This window comes from Procambarus clarkii, chromosome 78 (assembly GCF_040958095.1).
Source record: "Procambarus clarkii isolate CNS0578487 chromosome 78, FALCON_Pclarkii_2.0, whole genome shotgun sequence".
Taxonomy (NCBI): domain Eukaryota; kingdom Metazoa; phylum Arthropoda; class Malacostraca; order Decapoda; family Cambaridae; genus Procambarus; species Procambarus clarkii.
In genome coordinates, this window is record NC_091227.1 from 16,453,058 (window position 1) to 16,475,458 (window position 22,401).

General features: G+C 43.2%; 3 protein-coding genes across 4 annotated transcripts in view; 2 read left to right on the forward strand and 1 right to left on the reverse strand.

Annotated features, from left to right (window-relative positions):
* Positions 1 to 22,401, forward strand: part of LOC123746117 (uncharacterized) — a 50,169-nt gene that overhangs the window by 22,632 nt on the left and 5,136 nt on the right. The window contains exon 1 of one of the 2 annotated variants that reach the window (XM_045727396.2): positions 19,417 to 19,515. The exons of the other annotated variant lie outside the window; for it this stretch is intronic. The gene's annotated coding sequence lies outside the window, so the exon portion shown is untranslated. Of the gene's footprint in view, positions 1 to 19,416; positions 19,516 to 22,401 lie in introns of those variants that run through there. 2 annotated transcript variants of the gene reach the window in all.
* On the forward strand, positions 1,438 to 6,721 carry LOC123746118 (ctenidin-1). The gene is made up of 2 exons (XM_045727398.2): positions 1,438 to 1,506; positions 5,874 to 6,721. The coding sequence occupies exons 1-2, from the start codon at positions 1,498 to 1,500 to the stop codon at positions 6,513 to 6,515; spliced, it is 651 nt and encodes a 216-aa protein (XP_045583354.1). The 5' UTR covers positions 1,438 to 1,497; the 3' UTR covers positions 6,516 to 6,721.
* Positions 9,977 to 10,354, reverse strand: LOC138357508 (uncharacterized PPE family protein PPE62-like). The gene has a single exon (XM_069314367.1). It carries the CDS (start codon positions 10,352 to 10,354, stop codon positions 9,977 to 9,979), a length of 378 nt encoding a protein of 125 aa, XP_069170468.1.

The window sequence follows — 22,401 nt, forward strand, 5'->3', positions numbered from 1 at the left end:
AGGCAAGAGAAGAGGCACAACAGCGGTGAGCTCAGCTTCCGGAAAAGGAAATAATTAACTACAGGTTAAGCCAAGGCCGTTCCTCTGTGTGTCTGATTCTCTGTCTGTCTCTCTCCCTCCCTCCCTCCCTCTCTCTCTGTCTCTCTCTCCCCTCCCCTCCCCCCCCCCTTCCTGTTCCCACACACCATATAAGCTACAAATCTGCGTTTGGTGAATAAGTTCATGTCATAAAGCTAGAGGCTCGACTTGGACAAGCCTCATCATCGACAAGTCTCACAATCAAAATACAAAATACTAATTATGAATATAATCGTTGTCCATTGTATATCAACTGATCACACATTGATTCCCAACTCTAATAATAGTAATAATATAAATCTTTATACTTATAATAATATGAATAATTATAATGCAAATAATAGTACATAATATTTTGGTCAAAGGTAACTTGAATTCTTGTAAAGTAGAAGTGCATTTCTCCAGCACAGTTACCAAAGTTACGTCTCTTTCCACGTGTCCTGCCTTCACTTGCACGGCAGCAGTGGCGCTTGTAACTTACTGATAGCTACTCTGTACAGTTAGTCATTCGTGTACAAAAGCTCTTGAGTTATTAAAGTGACATAATTGCCATCCTGTATATACGAGGTCTTATCAATTGTGTACGGTGGATTATTCGAGTCGAGACTACTGTAGCTTTCTTACAAAAGGGAGAGATTTCTGGTATTCACGCGCGGTGCTACTGTTTTGGTTGGTTATCCTCGAGTGAGGAGGATATAAAGAAGCTGAGAGTGAGGTATGAGAGAGGCAAGTGTAGTAAAGCTGAGAGGAGGGGCGTGAGGGCGGTGTAGTGAAGCTGAGAGTGATGTATGAGGGAGGTAGGTGTAGTTAAGCCGAGAGGTGGGGCATGAGAAAGGCGTAGTTAAAAGTGAGTGTGAGGTATGAGGGAGGTGTATTCAATCTGAGTGGGGAATGAGGGAGGTGAGGTTAAGCTGCGAGTGAGGGTATACAATGTGTCCAGTGTATAACACACACCAGCAAACAACATCTCTCCCGTCGTGGAGTCCGGATGTATTACAATACATCACCTGCAGTAAGTGTGCTTCTCCCTACAACTCTGGCCCCGCCATGTATTGTATTCTCAATATTCTCACAATTTGTATTATGTAGTTATTATTTATATAATGTTTGCAAAAATCTCAGCCCCATTAAAACGTGAAACAAAAGCCTTACACGAATCGTCAACAATCATGGTATAAACAATAGTAGATAATAGCAAGGGAAAATCTTCTCATAGCCTTGACCAAAATTTTGGGGGCTAAGGGTAGAGGGGCAGGGGTTAGGGTGGCCATAGGTAAGGGTGGGTAGGAGAGACTAGAGGGAGAGGGGATAGGCCAAGGCACGTATATAACCGAGGCTCGAGCCTGCAAGCGCACTCAGATTAAGTTTGGTCAGGCGAGGATAGCAAGCGCTCTACCCTCCTCCCCCCAGGCATCCAGCATGAAGCTTGTGAGTACTGGCGGCTGTGAGTCAACGTAACTCATCCTACTCATATTTATTGGCTCATTTACTTACCAAAATGCACTTTATATTGTTGATTCTGGTATTTTGTATTATTATATTTGTTACTGTATTTAGAATATGTGTTGTAAATAACATGAGGGATATTCATAAGGGCCTGAGAGGTCAAGTTCACATGGGGCTGGAAGGCATAGATACATACGGGGCCGGAGATGTCAGCTTCACACGGAGGACTGGAAACGACAGCTTCAAACGGGGAGGGGGGTACACCAGAGATAACAGCTTCACACAGGGGGCTGGAGATGACAGCGTCACACGAGGGGGGGGGCAGAGATGACAGCTTCACACGGGGGGGGGGGGGGGGCAGAGATGTCAGCTTCACACGGGGGGGGGGGGCAGAGTTGGCAGCTTCACACGGAGGGCAAAAAATGACAGCTTCACGGGTTGGGGCAGAGTTGACAGCTTCACGGGTTGGGGCAGAATTGACAGCTTCACGGGGGGGGGGGGGGGCAGAGTTGACAGCTTCACACGGGAGGGCCGAAGATGATAGTTTCACACACACGGAGCCAGCAAGGTCAGCCCCCCCGTCCACCGGGGGCTCAAGGACACAGAACATCTACTGGTAACACTCAAAATTATTGACAACACTGAAATAGACAGTTTAATTATTTCCGACTCCCTTTCCTCACTACAGCAATAAACAGTTTGCAATCAAGTAATAACGCGCTTCTCTCAGAAGCCAAACATAGATATCTAAGCATACTTAGCAAGAGGGTAAATACAATATTGTGGATTCCTTCTCACATTGGCCTGCAGGAACATGATCAAGTTGACGCCCTTGCTAAGGTTACAGTAAATAGAGACAGTATTGAACGGAATCTTGAGTTATCAAATAGTTCCCTTAAAAGTGTCATTAGATGAGAACTCCTGGATGAATTTGAAGAAAGTAGAACAGTGCAAACTTGAGCTAGCAGGTCCATTGTTTATCACAATGAAATGTGTGAAGTAAAACATGTGTATGGGGCAAGTAACAGTCAGAAGACTAACAGACGTTGTCACAACTTGAATAAGACATGGCTACAATTATCTCTAGGCAGTTCGGCTTGTATAGGGATGTAGGTGAAGTAAAGTGTAAAGTGTGTGGACAACGACAGGGACACACACTCGAACACTATACTCGAACACTATATCTTGGATTGTAGTAAAATTTAGCCATTTAGAGATAAATCTAAGCTCACACTGTATGATAGTAATCTTTCTAATTGCCAAGGATAAAATACCTGAAATCCTTGCAATGTATCCATATTTCGTTTCCAGTAGATTAACGACATATGAGATTAAGAAACAAGTAGTGTATTGTGACTGATAATAAAATATATAGCAGCTCCCTTATGACTGTCATATCTCCAATGCTCAAACAATTGTGTATTAGCGATAAGACCTACCATGTATGTATAATGACTTACTGTTAATATATAGCTCTTGAAATAGAACATTCTCTGTAATTAGCTGACATTGTAATTATCAGGTGTGAAGGATAGATGAAATTGTTTATGTAGTAATTTAAGTTGAGGTCTGATAAAGACCTTTTGTGCCCTCTGTATTGCTTTTTGCGCTACCGCTCATAGGATGAGTATGGGGTGCACAATAAACTAGTCGCCTCCGGTGGCAACAATAAAAAAATTACGGTACTCACTATAGCACCTCTGCCATCCATCACCTCCAGTGTGCCCGCATTGACATGGAGACGATCATATTAGCTGCTCGCGATAGTCCCAGTAAACAGATATTGAAACCTATCAAATGATTGCATTGCAAATTATACACTAAATTTGGTTGTTCCTTATATGTATTTAAAAATACATTACAATTAGTGAATGCACAGTTCTATTTGTGGTTCGCACTAGGAGAATATAAAAAAACAATGTCATATATTTAAGTGACTTAAGAAGAATGTATTATCGTTAACATCTTTTATCTGTAAACAAAAAAATAGTGCATTATTTTGATTGAAAATAAGGGGTTTAGTTTTATATAAAATGGTGTTAACTTAATTAAAAGGCTCTGTTGCTTTTTGAAAAATATGTATAACTTGATTACTAGGATGTTATGTTTATTTAAAGGGTGAATTAATTTGATTGAAAAGGTAAATTATAATTTAAAATCTGAGTTAATTTTATTAAAACAGTTTTAACTTCAGAAGAGAAGTGTGTTAACTTTATTAAAAAATTTTGGTAACTTCATAAAAAGTGTAGTGTTAACTTTATTCAAACGTTTTGATAACTTTATAAAAAAGACTTAACTTTATTAAAAAGGTATGCAAACCATTAAAAAGTGTGTAGCCGGAAAAATGTTCAGAACCAGTAGTCTACAAATATTCATCCACGTCAACGATGTATTGCAAAGAAATTACTTTACTTCATAATTATCTGCAACATGAAAGCTATATTTAAGATAATAATTTTAGATATTTGATTGCTTTACATCATGCAATCTCTGTCTGGCAACATGTCTTAATTGGATCAATTTTCTGTGCCTGGAGCATTATGGAAAGCGATAATTATATCCAAATGAAACATTAAGAAGTCAGGAATGTCGTCGAAATATCGTGTTGGCATTTATTTCAAAGATGAAGTGACCATTAGAAACCGAGGGAGCTGGAGCCGCGTGCTCGAGTTGTTGCCACAGGAATCGTTCTCTCATTATACAAGATCACTCGACCATTGGACGAGAGCCTGTGACCTGCAGTGTGACGTTATAAGTGCAGCAGCAACACTCCGGGAACTCCGGGATTAAAAATGGTTATGGACAATTTAACTGATTTCATGAAAGATTCTTTACAAGACAGAGAAATGTGTTGTCAACTAGCCGTCCTTAGATTTCATGTAATGAATCCACAATTTCACTCTGGGGAAGCCAGCTCGTTCCCTGCAGGCCCGTGTGTGAAGCACTCTGAGCAGTGCGACTTCAAAAACACTGGCTAAATGCTGGCTAATCCAGCCACCAAGTTCCTCATTTATAGGTGAAAAGACTTTACCCACAACTCACAACTGATTACTTTCCAACTACCCACGAGCATAGCTGCGCTCACCTCTTGTGCTCGAATCGTACCTCTTTAAATGTTACACCCATGTACTGCAAATACAAATAATTTTCAACATAACCTAAACAAGTAACCTAGTCATATCCTAGGTCTACGCAAAATAATTTATATAATTTTATTTATGAGCAAAATCCGTGTTTGATTACATAGAACACCAACAATTATGAACATGTCTGTGGGAATAGTACAAGTGAAAGGGGAGATCGAATATATAATATTACACAAGATGTAAAGGAGGGAAGAATATCCTTTAAATGTACACAATGTAATGAGGAGAAAATAATAAAACTAATATTTGAACAAATAACAATAAATGCAGTAAACTGGAATGTTTTCTTATTTCTTGAAATGATCCGAAATGATCTATATAATAGCAAATAATTATTTGTAATAATTAAATATTTCAGTTCTTTATTGATAAAATTTAAAACATGGTCGGCGAGCATTATATTCATAGTGTAATAAGGGAAACAATTCTAAATACAAAAACAAACAAATCAGAATCACTAGTATTACTAGAGACCATGGGATCAGCTCTCTAACTCTCCCAGCAGGGAAGAGAACAGCCTCATTCGTGAAGCCTCGTGAGCTGTACTCCTGGGTGTTCTCAGGCTTCGTGTGGTATAAATTACTGAGAGAAATGTGTCGGAATTCATTGCGGAGAAATTCTCACTGCAACGCCGTAACTATTGGAGACTGTAACCCCCAGACCTGTTTCACAGTTCATGAAATTTCGCTTGATGGGAGTCTTTGTGGTCTGCCCAGCGCCAGAGATTAAAAGAACATTCTCCTGGGTGTTTGGTAATAACGTTAAATTGACCAGCAAAACGCTGAAATCCCCATTAGGCGAAATGAGGATCGATATTATAATTTTCCTTATGATGCAGTTGTTAAAATCATAAGCCGATTTTAACTTGTCAAAATTCATTGTGATTTGTGATTGGTTCCTAACATAACAAAAGACGATTGCCTCAGAAGGTATCCAATTCACGCGGGCACAGGCTCCGTCATTCCCTGTATGACGGAGCACACTAGTGTCAGTGGTGATTCAAATTATAGTGCCCCAAACGCAGGCTTATGTACGACCTTGGCAAAGGTACGACCATTGATCATCCATTTAGACACTTTTTGACATAACAATGGTGCTATGGTCATCAGTGCTCTCACAATTGTCAAGTTCTAGTGCCAGCGACTATAGCTCGGTGGACCAGCTAGCATATCTCACTAACCAGCCTCTTCCCTCCCTCATCAGACTTACTGGGCACTAGCACTGCTGCTGGCGCTGTCGGCGGTGCTCTCCTGCGTCAGCGGCGACCCGGCCCCTGGCCCAGACCCCACCAAGAAGAAGGGCAGGTCTGGAGGTAGACGGAAGTTCCGCCCAGTCTCCGTCAGGTACGGAGGAGGCTTTGGCGGAGGCCTTGGTTCTGGAGGAGGCTTCAAGGGCGGCAAAAAAGGTGGCGGCTTTAGAGGCGGGTATGGCGGCGGCTTTGGAGGTGGGCAAGGTGGTGGCTTCGGCGGCGGAAAAGGAGGTGGCTTCAGAGGCGGGTATGGCGGTGGCTTCGGCGGAGGAGTGGGAGGTGGCTTCGGAGGCGGGCAAGGCGGTGGCTTCAGAGGAGGTTATGGTGGCGGCTTTGGAGGCGGGCAAAGAGGTGGCTTCGGAGGCGGGCAAGGAGGTGGCTTCAGAGGAGGTTATGGCGGCGGCTTCGGCGGTGGGCAAGCAGGTGGCTTTAGAAGTGGTTATGGTGGGGGCTTCGGAGGCAGACAAGCAGGTGGTTTCAGAGGTGGATATGGCGGTGGACAAGGGATTGGAATCAGCCGGAGCTTTGGTGGTGCTGGTGGTGGATATGCAGGAAGATCCGGAGGTGGTGGAGGTAGAGGCAGCTACGGCTGGTAGACCCGGGTCCTCCCGGCTGCTGGCGGCCTGTGGACCCGAGTCGTCGGTGAAGATTGCCCAATACGTTGAGGAGATTCTTCATCAACTGGTTAGGTAATTCTTATTATCCTAAGAAAAATTATAATAAAGTACCTTTCTGTCTTAAGCTAAGAATATAATGTTTGTATAAGCTCTCTTTGTCTTTGTAATTAAAAAATGAAAAAGTACTTCAATACGATTTCATTTCACACCATACTTTAATGATTGAGATGTTTTAACAAATTTGTATCTGTATAGGGGGGTTACGACCTCTGGTGCAATTATAGGGGGGTACCACCTCTCGTGCAATTATAGGGACCCACAGCCTCAGAGAAGGGAACACAGAGCATTCAGGGAAAAACTTGCCATTTAACTCTGCCATTTCACTTCCTATCCAATATATATATATATATATATATATATATATATATATATATATATATATATATATATATATATATATATATATATATATTATATATAATAATAATGTGTAACTCTGAAAACAAATAAACTTTTCACATATGTACTATGTTTTGTGAGTGTGTCCTCTAGTTGCACCAATTGCCTCAACAATAGAATGCTCCATATTCGCATCTTAACTACTTGGGCTGGTCGGTAGATCGATGGTCTTCAAGTTCAAGTACGTTTATAGAGACAGTAAAATACATCTCAACACGTCTCGCTTCGTGCAGGTCAGAGTTCAATCGCCGACCGTCCAAGTGGTTGGGCACCATTCCTTTCCCCCGTCCCATCCCAAATCCTTATCCTGGCCCCTTCCCAGTGCTATATAGTCGCTATAGGGTTTGGTGCTTTCCCTTGATAATTTCTTTCCCCTTCCATATTTCCATTTTCAGCTTTCAAGGTTGTGTTTAAATTTTTTCATCAAAGTAAAGGTGTCACTGTGTGTTTTGGGGTGCGGTCTTACCAATCAAAGCTCAAAGGGTACTGCTTCATCTCTTGTGCCCCACCTTTCCATCTGTCGGCTTTCTAGTCATAAGACTCATGACTTGAGTCATATGCTCACTTATTTCTTGTCTGTTGTAAAAGTTGTAAATCTAGTTGTAAAACTATAGATAGGAGGTAACCCTCGTTGTTGTTTAGCATTGCCCATTCCTTAAAAGTCCATACCTTTTGTTTGGTATTGCAAATCCCTTAAAGTTCCATGAAATCAAATAGCTACATATCTGTCTATTCTGAACCTTTCCCTCCTCACAATTGTGTAACCCATGGAGCACATAACACCTGTTTTGACTTTCTAACATTTTGTTTCTACCAATTCATGTAGGTTATCTTGAGGTTATCTTGATGATTTCGGGGCTTTAGTGTCCCCGGGGCCCGGTCCTCGACCAGGCCTCCACCCCTAGGAAGCAGCCCGTGACAGCTGACTAACACCCAGGTACCTATTTTACTGCTAGGTAACAGGGGCATAGGGTGAAAGAAACTCTGCCCATTGTTTCTCGCCGGCGCCTGGGATCGAACCCAGGACCACAGGATGACTAGTCCAGCTTGTACATTTCGATCTGTTTCCTTGGCTCTTTGCTTCATCTCACTAAACTTGTTAGAGATACCATCCTCATCTGTGTACCATACTTTGTAACATTTTTGTGTTTTGTGGTTTCTAAATCATCTATGGGCCCTGTCTCTTGGAGGTTAGTCTGTGTGGTGTTGTTAATGCAGGATGTGGGGGGTGGATGAGGTACAAGTGTCTGGTGAGTTGAAGGTGGTTTAAGGAACTGAATACAGAATGAGGGACGTATGAGAATGGTGGTAGATAAAAATGTCAGGAGTAGATTTTGTGACATAGAGGGGGGGGGGGGGGACTTGGTAGGAAAGGGTAAGTGAGAGGTAATATGTTTGGGTGTGGTTTGTGGTCGACAATAAATTTGTTTTCTGTGGGTGGAGAGCTGAGAGAGGAGGCAGGATACACGAGGACTGGAATGGTGAGGTTGAAGAGAACATAAGAGGTGGTGGTGGATTGGTCAAGGGTCCATGTTGTCCGGCCTTGGTGGGGCCGAAGTACAGGTGTGGTTGTAAAAGAGTTGGGGGGCTGGGAGGGTGGATAGATGGTGTGGTGCGGGAGGAAGACATTAGGTGGTTGAGGCTATGGTTGAGTCGGGGTTTAGGATGAAGGGGTGGGATGGGGAAGTATGATCATGTTGGGGAGAGGAACCAGGCGTGAAAGGGCCGATTTGAAGAAAGCGTGTTTCTTCAAACGCACTATGACGTGCGTGTGTGGATGTGTGTGTGTGTACTCACCTATTTGTGCTTGCGGGGGTTGAGCTCTGGCTCTTTGGTGTGTGTGTGTGTTCCCAACAGCCTGGTTGACCAGTCCAGCAACGAGGAGGCCTGGGCGATGACCGGGCCACGGTGATGCTAAGCCCCGAAACCCACTCAAGTAGCTGGATAGATATTGATACATGGATATGTGGATGGATAAATGGGTACTGATGGCTAGATGAATAGTTGAAAAAAGTGGAAAATAGATGGATAGATAGCTGGATTGATAGATGGATCGATGGATTACTCGATAAAAAAGATGCATGGATACTTGAATAGGTCTCTCTCTAGATAGACAGGTGGATAGAATGAGAAATAGATGGATAGATGTATAAATGGATTGATAGACGCCACGTTACTGTGACTCGGTGTCTACAGATAAATGGATGGATATAGATAGCCAGAGCCAGACAACGCCAGGTACCCTCAGCTCCTCCTTCACGAATACTGTACAAGTTGTCTAAGAGAGCGAGGGGTTGGGGATCTTACTGCACGTCCGCACCGCTAATCATTCCCACTCTCCGCCCTCACAATATATCCTGTGGCTGAGTCACCCGCAGCTTTCTTTACTGTAAATAAATCTGTAAGCATTTATAGTCTCTTCAGTTCGTATATTTCCAATGCAAATATTCCCATCGAGTTTTAGTATATGTGTTATAGACAGGTGTGTGTGTGTGTATGTATATATATGTGTGTATATATATATATATATATATATATATATATATATATATATATATATATATATATATATATATATATATATATATATATATATATATTATAACATAATATAATATAAAAGCTTTAAACATACCTGTGAATATTAAGTTTTTCTGGGTGCATGAAACACCAGCAGTTAAACACATATTTACATAATTTTTGGCCATTCATAACAGCCTCGACCTACACTCGACGCTTTCCATCAGTGACCTTCACAAGGCTCCTCAGTCACACTGTCAACACACACACTGGTGCTCTCAACACAGCTCCGTCTCGGACTATCCCCGCTATTAGACCACATCCCCACCACACTATCACCCCTAACAGACCATTTCCCCCACCAGACCATCACCTCAGCAGACCATATTCCCACCAAACCATCACCCCACCAGACCATCTCTCCACCAGTTCACAAACTGTCTCACCTTTTCCCCAGAACCTCAAATTTGAGAGGCCTCAAATTGCCTCTCAACCTTCCCAGATCCCACAATCTGCCTTTCACGCATCCCAGAACCCACATAATGGCTCTCGTCATTCCCAGAACCCACATAATGGCTCTCGTCATTCCCAGAACCCACATAATGGCTCTCGTCATTCCCAGAACCCACATAATGGCTCTCGTCATTCCCAGAACCCACATAATGGCTCTCGTCATTCCCAGAACCCACATAATGGCTCTCGTCATTCCCAGAACCCACATAATGGCTCTCGTCATTCCCAGAACCCACATAATGCCTCTCGTCATTCCCAGAACCCACATAATGCCTCTCGTCATTCCCAGAACCCACATAATGCCTCTCATCCTTCCCAGACAGCATTAACGGTCTCGCAATGCCGCCTCCTCTCGACCCTTTTCCCCAGACATTAAACACACACACACCGCCTCGTGTAAACAGCGTTCCCTACACTGCTGTAAAAAGGACAATCTGCTAGTCACGGAGGAGAGAAGACAAGCCACAGTAGGCAGGACCTGAAGACTCTCATGGTCTATGGAGTGGGTTTGCGTCAGTCACCCACCCGAGATTACATACAATCCATCGCACGACCAACCTTCTCTAAACAAGTGACTTACGTTAATCAGTCGGTCGCAGGGAATACAAGGTTGCTCCAGTTAGCGGTTCGAATGTGTAAAGTACTGTGTGGGAGGTGTAGGATGGTGACGAGACTTTACAGCCAAGGTCAGCCCCCAGGCGGTGGCAGGAATGGTCGCTGGAGAGCGTTGCCTCACTGGGCTACCGTGTCAGCCGGTGATGTTTACATACTCCTAATGTGTGTGTGTGACTCGGTGTTGCATAATGAACACAGTTACTGCATTTAGCAACGCATTACGGAGTTTAAACCAGTTTTTCTATGTCAGAGAATTACTGCTATTATTCAGGGAATAGTTTAATCGTATTATGTTTATTAGGTTTGGCTTTAATGTTATTTCACAATGTTTTTGATGGATGGGTCGCCATAATGCTCTACATTATAGGGATTAGAATGCAACTTCCTCTTATGTGTGTGTGTGTGTGTGTGTGTGTGTGTGTATATATATATATATATATATATATATATATATATATATATATATATATATATATATATGTCGTACCTAGTAGCCAGAACGCACTTTTCAGCCTACTATGCAAGGCCCAATTTGCCTAATAAGCCAAGTTTTCCTGAACTAATATATTTTCTCTAATTTTTTTCTTATGAAATGATAAACCTACACATTTCATTATGTATGAGGTCAATTTTTTTTTACTGGAGTTAAAATTAACGTAGATATATGACCGAACCTAACCAACCCTACCTAACCTAACCTAACCTATCTTTATTGGTTAGGTTAAGTTAGGTAGCCGAAAAAATAAGGTTAGGTTAGGTTAGGTAGGTTAGGTAGTCGAAAAACTATTAATTCATGAAAACTTGACTTATTAGGCAAATCGGGCCTTGCATAGTAGGCTGAGAAGTGAGTTCTGGCTACTAGGTACGACATATATATATATATATATATATATATAATATATATATAATATATATATATAATATATATTTATATTTGTAACCGTTTTTCTGCATTGAAGTTGCATAAATAAAATGACATACATATGACATAAAATGACATAAGTATTTAGTACGTCATATTTTGAAAACAAACATTTAAAACATTTTTTTCACATAGAAATATACACCAAATATACAATAAATGTTAGAAAGTTTTCTTATACAAAGTGGTAGACGGTTGAAGCAAGTTAAGTGAGAAGGTGGTGGAGGCCAAAACCGTCAGTAGTTTCAAAACGTTATATGACAAAGAGTGCTGGGAAGACGGGATACACGTGCGTAGCTCTTATCCAGTAACTACACTTAGGTAATTACTCTTAAGTAATTGCCATAATTAACCGATCTGGTGGAAATTAAAAAATTTCCTGCTATTCAAAATTCATCCGTAGTCACATAAACAGATGATCTCACGGCTTCAAAGGTTTCTCAAGCCCCACCCCTTTCTTAAAGTAAATGGGTTAACTATTTGTAAAGTTTTCACATTGCGAAACTCCTCTCACCAGCGACCACCAAAAACATCAATTGTACATAATTATATAGAGTATGGGTTCGAGTCACTTCTGGGGTGTGAGTTTTCAGTCGCGTATAGTCCTGGGGACCATTCAGGCTTGTTCGCATAATTATATTTTATATAGGAGAGACAGACAGACAGAGAAAGAAAGACAGAATCAGAGATAAAGGCAAAGAGACGGAAACCGGTAGAGACAGACAGAAACAGAAAGAGACAAAGACAGAGAGAGAAATATAAACAGAGAGAGAGAGATAAACTAGTCTCCAGTACATTACGCAGTAAATCCTATGTAATCCTGTGATATGCTGTGTTATCTTATGTAATCCTTTGTAATCCATTTAGATCCAATTTAGAATTAACCAAGAGTCGAGTAAGAGAAGATATAAGCGTCAATAATGGATTTGAATCTTGGACGCTGTTGAGTATTTTCTCTGATGTTGTACACATGGGGATGTTATGAGGTTGTTGAACTACTTGCTCACATGGGGATGTTATGAGGTTGTTGAACTACTTGCTCACATGGGGATGTTATGAGGTTGTTGAACAACTTGGTCACATTGTGAAGAAGAGCAGAGCAAATGTATCGAAGCCTCGTGTGGTAACACCATCAGTAACTGGGACCTTCGCTGTCAGCCCCCGTGTCCCCAACTGTGTCTGGGACCTTCACAGTCAACCGCTGTGTCCCTAACTGTCTGGGATTTTCGCTGTCAGTCCCTATGTACCCAACTGTATCTGGGACCTTCACTGTCGACCCACAAAAAGGTAAGGCATGGCGAGCTTTTAGCGTGCACACAATAGAGTGAGGCTCTTAGGTTGCAAGCAGCAACTCAACCTCCTGTTTAATACATTTTGTAACAATGCGCACCATCGTGAATACATAGAAATGATGTATTCATTTCATAGTAGAATATGGTACTATTGACTTTTATAGAGTACGAGAAAAATAAAACAAAAAAACTTCAATATTCATAGGCCTAATGTAGCATATATATGAACTATATTAGGGAGACTCGCTGCCGGCGCCATTGCTAGTTGGTCTCACACGGATTTGTTCCCGGAAAAACTCACGATTCTGAGCACCCATCAGCTCCATTCATCGCGGTTTTGTGAGGAAGAATACATCAGTACTCCAAGACCCAGACAATATCTTGTTTTGAAGGAAACAATTCCGATTTCGTCTACAGTTGACGGAGAAACAACGTTGTTGATTACCTGCTGCCCAGCTGACTGGTATTCTGCGCAACCTAGTACGCAGGCGACCCAAACTCTCGTACCGCACCTTTTTTTTTTTTTTTTGAGGACCGTATCACTGACCAGGTCACTTAGAGTCCTACCCTGAAGGGCGAGGCGATACCCTGCGGGCAGCGCCACAAGGGGGTACCTTAGAAGGTGTACTGAGCCTGACAGGGAAAGGTAGACCAAACAGCTCATTTAGGTATCCCTGATTCCACCTGGGGGAATCATTCTACGACCTCCGTTGGAGGGGAATGAATTTCTCCAGGCCTAGGAGTGTCTCGGGCATTAGGTAGGGCAGTGATTCGGTTCTCACTACGTGGAGAGTGTCATGGGGAAGGCTAAGAGAAAGAGGAAATGGAGGCAGCTTTCAGACGAGGAGGGACGGTGGACCGATGTGCAGCAGGCACCGAAGAAAACTGCTATCAAGGCTTCACCACTTGCTTCTACCAGGAAGACAGCAGACGTAATGGACCTAGAGAGGACAGCACCAGTCTCTCACCAGCCAGTGTCAGACAATGTACCTCTCTCCACAGCCCAGCCACAGGACAACAGTACGAGACAGGAGAGGACACCACCAGTCTCACACCAGACATCGCCAGACTCTGCACATCTTCCAAAATTCAAGATAATGCAGACAGACCACTTTCCTACAGCATATGGAGTAGTAACGGCAATGGAAAAAGAACAACCAGAGCTCAAACTTTCCATTACAGTCAACCTGAAAGGAGAAATAATAATAACACCAAGACCAACAGACTGCAAATTACTTACAAAAAGTAAGAGTCCTGCAAGGGAAACCTGTATGCTTGGAAAAGCTGGACCCTTCAGAAAGACGTACACGAGTCGTGCTTTTGGGATACCCAATCGACTTTCCCCTGGATCCAGTACTAGAACACAAGTAAATTCTGAATGCGGAACGATGCGGCACAAAAGTAGACAAGGCAGCGACACGTCAGGTTCTGGTGACCGTCATGGGACATGTACCAGAAACATTCAGTCTTGGAAATTGGGGAACATACCGACAGAGACCATACGTCCTAGAACCCCTGCGCTGCTTCAGGTGTCAGAAATACGGCCACCATCAATCACGCTGCACCGGACAGGAGAAATGCGGAGTGTGCAGCCTGAGACATCCAACCAAAGACTGCATAGCCAAGCACAAGGCAAACCAGGCTACAACAGCCAAATGTCCAAATTGTGGAGGCAAACATCATGCCTGGAGCACAACCTGCTCTGCATGGAAAGAAAAAGTGCAGACAGCTCAGGCCAGGATAAACACACAGACCAGCATTACATACACCAACACCAACGTCTGGAACACTCGTGCACAGCCACAACAGACACACACTCTCACAGAGCAAAATTTCCCGAATCTATTAACTCCAAATCAGAAAATACATAAAAGTGCTGCAGAAATACAGCAAATGCAAAAGAGCAAAAAACAATTACTTTCTGAATCAACACAACAGATATACAGTTTTACCGAGGTCCAGCTGAAAAACATCGTGAAGATCATGGCAGAGACCATTATCAATTGCCTACAGATGACGCAGAACGCTTCACAGCAACAGACTCAAGAAATCACTTGTGTGATAATGGACAAGATCGTGCAGCAGACCACAGTTACACAAGAAATAGACAGTCTGAGACAAGACGAAACACAAGAGGACAAAGAACGCAACATGGACATACAGACTTCCAACAACAGTCGGGTAGTCAAGACACCAGAACATCAACATTTATAAAAGCAACTGCAAGAAGCAGTGACCACCCAAGATCAACAGAATCTTACAACACAAGAGACAGACAACAACAGCCAATGCAGTCTGATATGCAACAACACCAACAAAGACGTATTGAACAACAGAGATGCACAGGTTCCAACAACACAAGAAATAGCCACGAGCAATCAATGCAGTCCGACATGCAGCAATACCAACAACAAAGTGATGGACCACAGTTATGCACAGATTCCAACAACGCCGGGGATGACCACGAACAATCAATGCAGTCCGATTTGCAGCGACACGACTTGCGAGGTGGAGAATATAGAGGTCGATCCCGAAGAGGAATTCTGGTAGAACAGGCAACACCGAAACCGTCGTCTGGCCATTACGAATACTGCAGTGGAACATACAAGATCTTGGAAATAAAAACCACACACTTCAGGAGGCTGCAATCAGCACGAAAGCAGATATAATCGTTTTGGAAGAAACACTTTTCCTAGCCACGAAATCCTTCAGATTAGCTGGATATCAGCACTATGTTATACCGTATGATCAGGGGAGACAAAGAGGATTAATGACCCTAGTCAGGAACACCATACCCAGCAAGAAAATAGACCCAGTTTCATGTGGGGATGGAGTAGAGGTATTAGCAGTAACAGTGAATATGGCTAATATTGAGCTTCTCATATACAACGTTTACATGCCCCCTAGACGTAAACTAGAAGCAGAGGCAGTGCTTGCCTTGGCCACGCAGGAAAATATAATTATTGCTGGGGATTTTAATGCTCATCATCAAGAGTTAGGTGCGACTGGGCCAGCCAATGCAGATGGGCGCCATTTAGCTGCAGCTCTGCGAGAAGTATCTGAGACTACACTTCTCAACACTGGGGAACCCACTCACATTCTAGGAGGTTCCCTTGATCTTACATTAATCTCAACAGCACTCAAGCATCAGGCGAAGTGGGAGGTAGACCCGCTAATCACCAGTGACCACTACGCTACTGTCACAACACTAAACATAGAACGACCACCTACTCCACCTGCACAACCTAGGTGGAATTTAAGAAAGGCCAATTGGAATATATACCAAGAGGAACTTGAAAAATGGTATGCAACATACACACCACCTGAGGATTTGAACATACACGAGACCAATCTGCAGGAAGCCATTGCAGCTGCTGCAAACAAAGCTATTCCAATCATTATCACAGGAAACACAAAACGAAAGAACTATTGGTTCTATAGTAATGAAGTTAAAGAACAGAACCACAGAGTCAACATCTTCAGAAAACATCTAAAGAGAAACCCCACACCAGAAGGAAGAACTCTGCTAAGAGCGGTGATATCTGAAGTAAGACGAGTTTCTAGAGAAGTAAAGGAGGCAAGATGGTTTGAGTGGTGTCAAACTCTAAATGCACAGTGTAGTCTTTGCAAGTAACAGGGTCAGATTAAAACTATATCAGGTCGACCAGCCCGACCACAGGCATGTATTCAACCATTGCAGGAGGCTGAGAGACTTGCTCTCCAATTTGCAAAAAGAACAGCTTCATATCAGCTTCCTGCAATGGTCCGAAGGCAGCAAGAACAATTAAAACAAGAGAGGTTGACAGTCATTCATGAGAGCATAGCTATAAATGACGAATGTGAATGTCCCTTCACCAAACAAGAACTAATTAGAGCCAAAAAAGGTGGTAAGGACACTGCACCAGGTACTGATAACATTACATACTCAATGATCGCACATGCAGGTCCTGCTGGAGAACAAGGAATATTGGACGTCATCAATGCATCTTGGCAGCAAGGCAAACTACCAACCTCTTGGAAGAAAGCAGACATCATACCGATTCCTAAGCCGAAAGAACCTGGCAATTACAGACCCATTTCATTAACATCATGCATTAGTAAAACTGCAGAACAGATGGTCTTAAATAGGCTACTGTGGAAGACTGGAGACCTTCATAAACACATATTTGGCTTCACTAGAGGAGTAGGTACTGCCAACTGCATAGCAACATTACTAGGAACAGTTAACTCGGGTCCAGCTATAGTGATCTTCCTTGACCTAGAAAAAGCATTCGAACTTGCAAGCCTGCAAGCAATTTTACACACCTTAGTTAAAAAAAGGTGTAAAGGGAAAAATGCTAGCATGGATTCAAGATTACCTAAGTCACAGGTATGTCAGAGTAAAGTTGCAAGGACAAGTGTCGGACTACCATTTGCATGAGAATGGGACTCCACAAGGAGTCGTCCTCAGTCCTAGTTTTTTCAACATCCTTATGGAAAACTTTGTTACCATGACATTTACAGAAGGGGATAAATTGCTAAGGTATGCTGATGATATAGCATTAGTCATTACAGGTCCTTCACTTCTAAATAAAGCACAAGGTGCATTAGATAAAGTAACATCTGAATGCAGCGTTTTAGGGCTAAAAATATCTGCACAGAAGTCTAAGGCAATGAGACTAGGCAGCAACACTCCAGACAGGCACCTACGCATTCAAGACATTAACCTTCAGTGGGTTACACAATATCAATATCTCGGAGTGTGGATAGATTTTATAATGACATTAAACAAGCAAATTCAATATCTAAAGGAGAAAGCAAAATCACGACTAAATATAATGAGAGCAATCACAGGGCCCCGTCTAGGGGCGGGACACAGTGTTAAGAATGTTTTACATACATGCCGTTCGTTCCCTAGTTGATTATGCAGCGCCTGCCTTACTCACTCTTTCTCCTGGTCAGTGGGCAAACGTTGAAGTTATTCAAAACGATGCATTGTGAATCATAACAGGAGCTCCCAGATGGACTAAAATACTGAACCTAAGACTAGAAACCAAGCTAACGTCGATTGAAATAAGGGAAATGTCAGCACTGTGGAGAAATGCCCGACAGACCACTGGAACATTATCTAACACAGTGCACAGTTACAAACCCATTAAGATTTCAACTTAGATTCAACAGAGCAGAAAAAGTTGTTAAACACATATGACAAAATCTTACTGAAGCGACCATACGAGTAATAAATACTCATACTCCGCCCAAGTAAAACAGAAACAAGCAACACTTAGTGGGCCAGCCAGAGGCTTAAGGCCCGCGCAGGAATATCCCTGAAAAAAAAACTATAATAGGCTTCAGATAGCGTGTATTAATCCTAGGACGGTTATCATAGGTCACGTTTTCTTTGCAACATTAGAACTAAAAACATTTCCGGTTTGTCTTATTTAAGTTCCGATTTCTAATTGACTTTTTACGTCAATATATGTAGAATGGTCCTCGTCGTTACTGTAAGTACTTCCTAAACAGTAGGATGGTCTAGCAATAAATATCGTTTCACGTAAAATGTTCTTACTGGCGATTACTGCAGGTTGAGCAATAAACTGGGGATTATTGACAGTCTCTGGCAGTTGCAGGAGCAACACTGAAGCAACAGTGAAAGCAAGATTAGTTGACTATACAAACAAAAAATTCAGGGTATTATCAATATTATCTATATCCGGTGAAATTTTTAACGACAGACAGAAGGTGAGGTGGTCGACAGTGACCACCAGAGGGTACCACCTCTGGTGCCAATGTTGGGACCCATAGCCTCGGAGAAGAAAAAAAAAGTATTCAGAGAAGACCTTGTGGTTTCTCACTGAACACTAATATTATCTTCTTCTACCACCCCCATTCTTTTGTATGTACACATATATATTTGTTTTATTTGAACTTTGTTACAAAAAAGGAGTTACATACAGGGTACAAAGATGATTATCATAAGTTGTCGAGTTCCTCCAGCTCCTCAGATGGCGGGCAGGAACCCTGAATGCAGTGTGCATTTCCCCTCTGTATCGCCACGCTGAGGCGCTGGAAAAGAAAGCCGGCAGTTCTAGGGTCCCTTGTTGTTTCAATGAGCTTAGAACCCAGTTCCTTAAAAAAACAACCACCATACTGCACTGCCGTGTATCCCACCTAATATATATATAATATATAATGTTTTTAAATATTTAATATAAAATTATATGAGTAACATCCTCATAACTGTTCATTCTAACACGTCACACATCCGCGACGTGTATTACTGAAGAAGAAATACTCTCTAAAACACAACTTTTCCATCAAATTAGTGCACAAGAAGCGCTGACCTTTCCCTTCACGCCTCTTCACTCAGAGGGCTCGCACACTGCACGACTAATTACCCCACGCATAACTACCCAATTACTAATGAAAAAACGACATTTTTGTCCACTGCCAAGCCAAGCCAGCGCCGGACGACCACCAGACCCTAGTAAATATTTGCTTCCGTTTCTCTCGGCTAGAAAGTGAAAGAGGGTTCCAAAACCCCGCACTCGGCACCTCGCCCCAGGTTGGCTGCGTGTGTGTGTGTATATATAGGAGCCGAGCAACCGGTGGAGACGACACACACACCCGGCTCGCCTCTCGTTAACAACGTTGTTCTCTTAAGACCATAATGAGTATTGTGAGTACCGAGAATTTAGGAAAAGTTGATTGCGGCAGTACTATCGCCAGTGTTTGTGTGCCTGTAGAGTGTGCTGCTCTACACTGTGCCTGTAGAGTGTGCTGCTCTACACTATGTGCCTGTAGAGTGTTTTGAGTGACGTAGGACCAGTTCTTTTGAAAATTATCGACAGTGTCACCGGCATATATATATATATATATATATATATATATATATATATATATATATATATATATGTCGTACCTAGTAGCCAGAACGCACTTCTCAGCCTACTATGCAAGGCCCGATTTGCCTAATAAGCCAAGTTTTCATGAATTATTATATTTTCTCTAATTTTTTTCTTATGAAATGATAAAGATACCCATTTCATTGTGTATGAGGTCAATTTTTTATTATTGAAGTTAAAATTAACATAGATATATGACCGAACCTAACCAACCCTACCTAACCTAACCTAACCTATCTTTATAGGTTAGGTTAGGTTAGGTAGCAGAAAAAGTTAGGTTAGGTTAGGTTAGGAAGGTTAGGTAGTCGAAAAAACATTAATTCATGAAAACTTGGCCTATTAGGCAAATTGGGCCTTGCATAGTAGGCTGAGAAGTGCGTTCTGGCTACTAGGTACGACATATATATATATATATATATATATATATATATATATATATATATATATATATATATATATATATAACTGAAAACTCACACCCCAGAAGTGACTCGAACCCATACTCCCAGGAGCCACGCAACTGGTATGTACAAGACGCCTTAATCCACTTGACCATCACGACCGGACAAAATGAGGTGATAGCCGAGGCTATTTGAACCGCCCCACCGCCGGCACTCGGATAGTAATCTTGGGCATAGCATTTTACCAAATCTATCGGCTATCTCGGCTATCACCTCATTTTGTCCGGTCGTGATGGTCAAGTGGATTAAGGCGTCTTGTACATACCAGTTGCGTGGCTCCTGGGAGTATGGGTTCGAGTCACTTCTGGGGTGTGAGTTTTCAGTTGCATATTGTCCTGGGGACCATTCAGGCTTGTTCGCATATATATATATATATATATATATGTCGTACCTAGTAGCCAGAACTCGCTTCTGAGCCTACTATGCAAGGCCCGATTTGCCTAATAAGCCAAGTTTTCATGAATTAATTGCTTTTCGACTACCTAACCTACCTAACCTAACCTAACCTAACTTTTTCGGCTACCTAACCTAACCTAACCTAACCTATAAAGATAGGTTAGGTTAGGTTAGGTAGGGTTGGTTAGGTTCGGTCATATATCTACGTTAATTTTAACTCCAATAAAAAAAAATTGACCTCTTACATAATGAAATGGGTTGCTTTATCATTTCATAAGAAAAAAATTAGAGAAAATATATTAATTCATGAAAACTTGGCTTATTAGGCAAATCGGGCCTTGCATTGTAGGCTGAAAAGTGAGTTCTGGCTACTAGGTACGACATATATATATATATATATATATATATATATATATATATATATATATATATATATATATATATATATATATATTATAATATATCGCATTCGTATGATCATACTCAATAAACAATCACATTTCAGATTGCTAAACGTTACAGCTTTGATGCAACATTTATTTTAAATAATATAAATGCAATAAATGAAAAAAATTGCAACACATATTGAAAGGTAAATGATTATTTGGGAAGAACTATGTGTGTAGAGCGAGACGTGCAGCCCACCTCTCACTGTATACCTTAGGCTTAAATTATGTGTGTTTATGGCCAAATTATACATGCTGGTTGGTCAGGAAGGTGGTGGGTGGACCACACCACCACACCCGGGTGGTGGGTGGACCACACCACCACACCCGGGTGGTGGGTGGACCACACCACCACACCCGGGTGGTGGGTGGACCACACTACCTCACCCGGGTGGTGGGTGGACCACACTACCTCACCCGGGTGGTGGGTGGACCACACTACCTCACCCGGGTGGTGGGTGGACCACACTACCTCACCCGGGCGGTGGGTGGACCACACTACCACAACCCCGGGCGGTGGGTGGACCACGCTACCACAACCCCGGGTGGTGGGTGGACCACACTACCACAACCCCGGGTGGTGGGTGGACCACACCACCACAACCCCGGGTGGTGGGTGGACCACACCACCACACCCGGGTGGTGGGTGGACCACACCACCACACCCGGGTGGTGGGTGGACCACACCACCACACCCGGGTGGTGGGTGGACCACACTACCACACCCGGGTGGTGGGTGGACCACACTACCACAACCCCGGGCGGTGGGTGGACCACACTACCACAACCCCGGGCGGTGGGTGGACCACACTACCACCACACCCGGGCGGTGGGTGGACCACACTACCACACCCGGGTGGTGGGTGGACCACACTACCACAACCCCGGGTGGTGGGTGGACCACACTACCACAACCCCGGGCGGTGGGTGGACCACACTACCACACCCAAGTGGTGGGTGGACCACACTACCACACCCGGGTGGTGGGTGGACCACACTACCACACCCGGGTGGTGGGTGGACCACACTACCACACCCGAGTGGTGGGTGGACCACACTACCACACCCGGGTGGTGGGTGGACCACACTACCACACCCGGGTGGTGGGTGGACCACACTACCACACCCGGGTGGTGGGTGGACCACACTACCACAACCCCGGGTGGTGGGTGGACCACACTACCACACCCGAGTGGTGGGTGGACCACACTACCTCACCCGGGTGGTGGGTGGACCACACTACCTCACCCGGGTGGTGGGTGGACCACACTACCACACCCGGGTGGTGGGTGGACCACACTACCACAACCCCGGGTGGTGGGTGGACCACACTACCACACCCGAGTGGTGGGTGGAC